The 2,524-nt window shown below is 45.2% G+C and overlaps 1 protein-coding gene across 1 annotated transcript; it reads left to right on the top strand.

Moving 5' to 3' along the window:
* Positions 1 to 920: 920 nt before the first annotated feature.
* On the top strand, positions 921 to 2,512 carry LOC103522540 (trithorax group protein osa-like; the record flags this gene model as incomplete). Its single annotated transcript, XM_008487641.1, has 3 exons — positions 921 to 966; positions 1,365 to 1,538; positions 1,875 to 2,512. Coding segments are annotated over exons 1-3 (858 nt in total), but the record flags the coding sequence as incomplete, so codon positions are not given.
* Positions 2,513 to 2,524: the final 12 nt, after the last annotated feature.

Raw genomic sequence — 2,524 nt, 5'->3', positions numbered from 1 at the left:
TAAAAGGGCCTATGTGTAAGAAAACATGATTCTGGGATAAATTTCCACATCACTGTATTAAAATGTCTCTCCTGAAAACTAGCAAAAATCACATAGGCCGTTCTTCTTGGGAACGATTCAATTGCTCTTTATTTATTCTTTCTCGTATTTTTACTTTCTATTACTACAGTATAGCGAGCTATAGATATAACTAGTAAAAGTATTGCAATCGGTCCAAATTTTCAAAATCGGGAAATGGTTGGAAATATCCGTTTTGGGATCCCCTGATGTCAAAAAAAGTGGTTTTTAGCCCATGGTCTGTCGTACGTAACGTATGTACTACAGGTTTTTTTATGACCAACTTAATACCTACATTCGGGAAGTCCCGAGTTCAATTCCCGGCAGGGTAAAAAAAAGATAGTAAAAAATAACAAACCTCTGACATACTTTCATAATTTTGGTCTCGAACACTTTTTGTATTTTCACAAGCACCAAAAACGTGTACTTAGGTATATTTTAAATACAGAGAGAGGAGCTCAAGCCACGAGATTATAGAGGAGGGAAAAAATAAAGTACCTAGGTACCAAGTTGTTCTGCAGAGAACGAGAGAATACAGAGCTTGGTATATCTGTGTATGATTCACACTATGGAGATTGTAGGGTGAATGAAGACTGTTTGTACTATTTTTTTTTTTTTTTTTTTTTTTTTTTTTTAATGACCAACTTAATACGTACATTCGGGAAGTCCCGAGTTCAATTCCCGGCAGGGTAAAAAAAAAGATAGTAAAAAATAACAAACCTCTGACATACTTTCATAATTTTGGTCTCGAACACTCTTTGTATTTTTTAACACAAGCACCAAAAACGTGTAGGTATATTTTAAATACGGAGAGAGGAGCTCAAGCCACGAGATTATAGAGGAGGGAAAAAAGTACAGGCGCCATGGGCCCCATGACCGGCGGCTATCCCCAGCAGAGGTTCATCTCAGGTGAGTTCTTTGAAGAGGTTGGGAAGTTTTTTTTTTATTGATTTTATTTATTTATTTATTTAAATAACATTTTACACAGAATAGAGATCTTTTTAAGCTGTAGTATTTTTTTGTATGGTCTTCCTAATTTTCCTTAGTTGTAACTTTAGGTACCTAAGTAATAATGAAATAAGGGAACTGAAACTACTGAAGTCTTTTGGTCTCGAAATGGAAGAGGTCTTTCTTTGCAATCAAACAGAAGGATAGAAATCTTTATCAAGGAAGAAGGGATCGCCCTAGAAATGCATCCATATCGTCCAGACATACATGATGAAATCCATGTATAAGTACATGATAATCTGATGTGCTTTAACCCAATCGTCTTCTACTTCTAATAATTTCTCTTCTCTCGTTTCCAGGTCAGAGTATATCTCAACCTACTGGTCCTACCCCTACTCTGAACCAGTTGCTACAATCTAGTAATCCAGGAGGTCACAGGTTTCAGAACCGCTACGGGCCTGGAGAACCCTATGGACAGAATTGGCCCCCACCCCGCGGCCCTATGCCCCCTCAGCCATATCCCAACCAACAAGGCCCCGATAGAAATCTTTATCAAGGAAGAAGGGATCGCCCTAGAAATGCATCCATATCGTCCAGACATACATGATGAAATCCATGTATAAGTACATGATAATCTGATGTGCTTTAACCCAATCGTCTTCTACTTCTAATAATTTCTCTTCTCTCGTTTCCAGGTCAGAGTATATCTCAACCTACTGGTCCTACCCCTACTCTGAACCAGTTGCTACAATCTAGTAATCCAGGAGGTCACAGGTTTCAGAACCGCTACGGGCCTGGAGAACCCTATGGACAGAATTGGCCCCCACCCCGTGGCCCTATGCCCCCTCAGCCATATCCCAACCAACAAGGCCCTGGCCCCAACGCCGGCCCTGGACCTAACATGGGCCCTAGTCCCAATATGGCGCCTAGCCCCAACATGGGCCCTGGAGGCTACAGAACACAGCAACCCCCCACACGGCCCGGCAGTGGACAGCCACCCTACAATACGAACACAGGAGAACCTCCCACCCCGGGGTCACCCAGTCAATATCCCCAGCGCTACCACACCCCACCCTCCAGACAACCTTACCCTTACCCCACCCAGCCCGGACAAACCTACGACCCCGCCCAACAGCAGAGACAATGGGGGAACCAAGCCTCCCATCCACCCCAGAGCCAGTCCCCACAGCAGGCCCCCTCCCCACAGAGTCCCCGCCCCTCGCAATCCAGCACACCCAACCCCCACGCCCCCGACCCCGCGGATATCTCAGGACAGAATAGCAATGACAGACCCACCCCCTCCCCTACCGGTAGTACAGGGTCCCGCTCTGTATCCCCTGCAGTGGTAGGAAGCTATGGGGGTGTGAGACCGCCGTATGGGGGCTACAACACACAGGGAGGCCCTGGATCTCAATACCAACAATACCACATGCAGCAGCAGCAACACCCTGGCTTCCCAGGACAACAGGGCGGTGGCTATAACTTCAATGTGAACAGTATGCCCCAGGCGGCGGGCTAT

Source organism: Diaphorina citri, unplaced genomic scaffold (genome assembly GCF_000475195.1).
Source record: "Diaphorina citri unplaced genomic scaffold, Diaci psyllid genome assembly version 1.1 scaffold9141, whole genome shotgun sequence".
Lineage (NCBI taxonomy): Eukaryota > Metazoa > Arthropoda > Insecta > Hemiptera > Psyllidae > Diaphorina > Diaphorina citri.
Note: the sequence above shows the minus strand (reverse complement) of the source record. Positions and strands in the feature narration are given on the sequence as shown.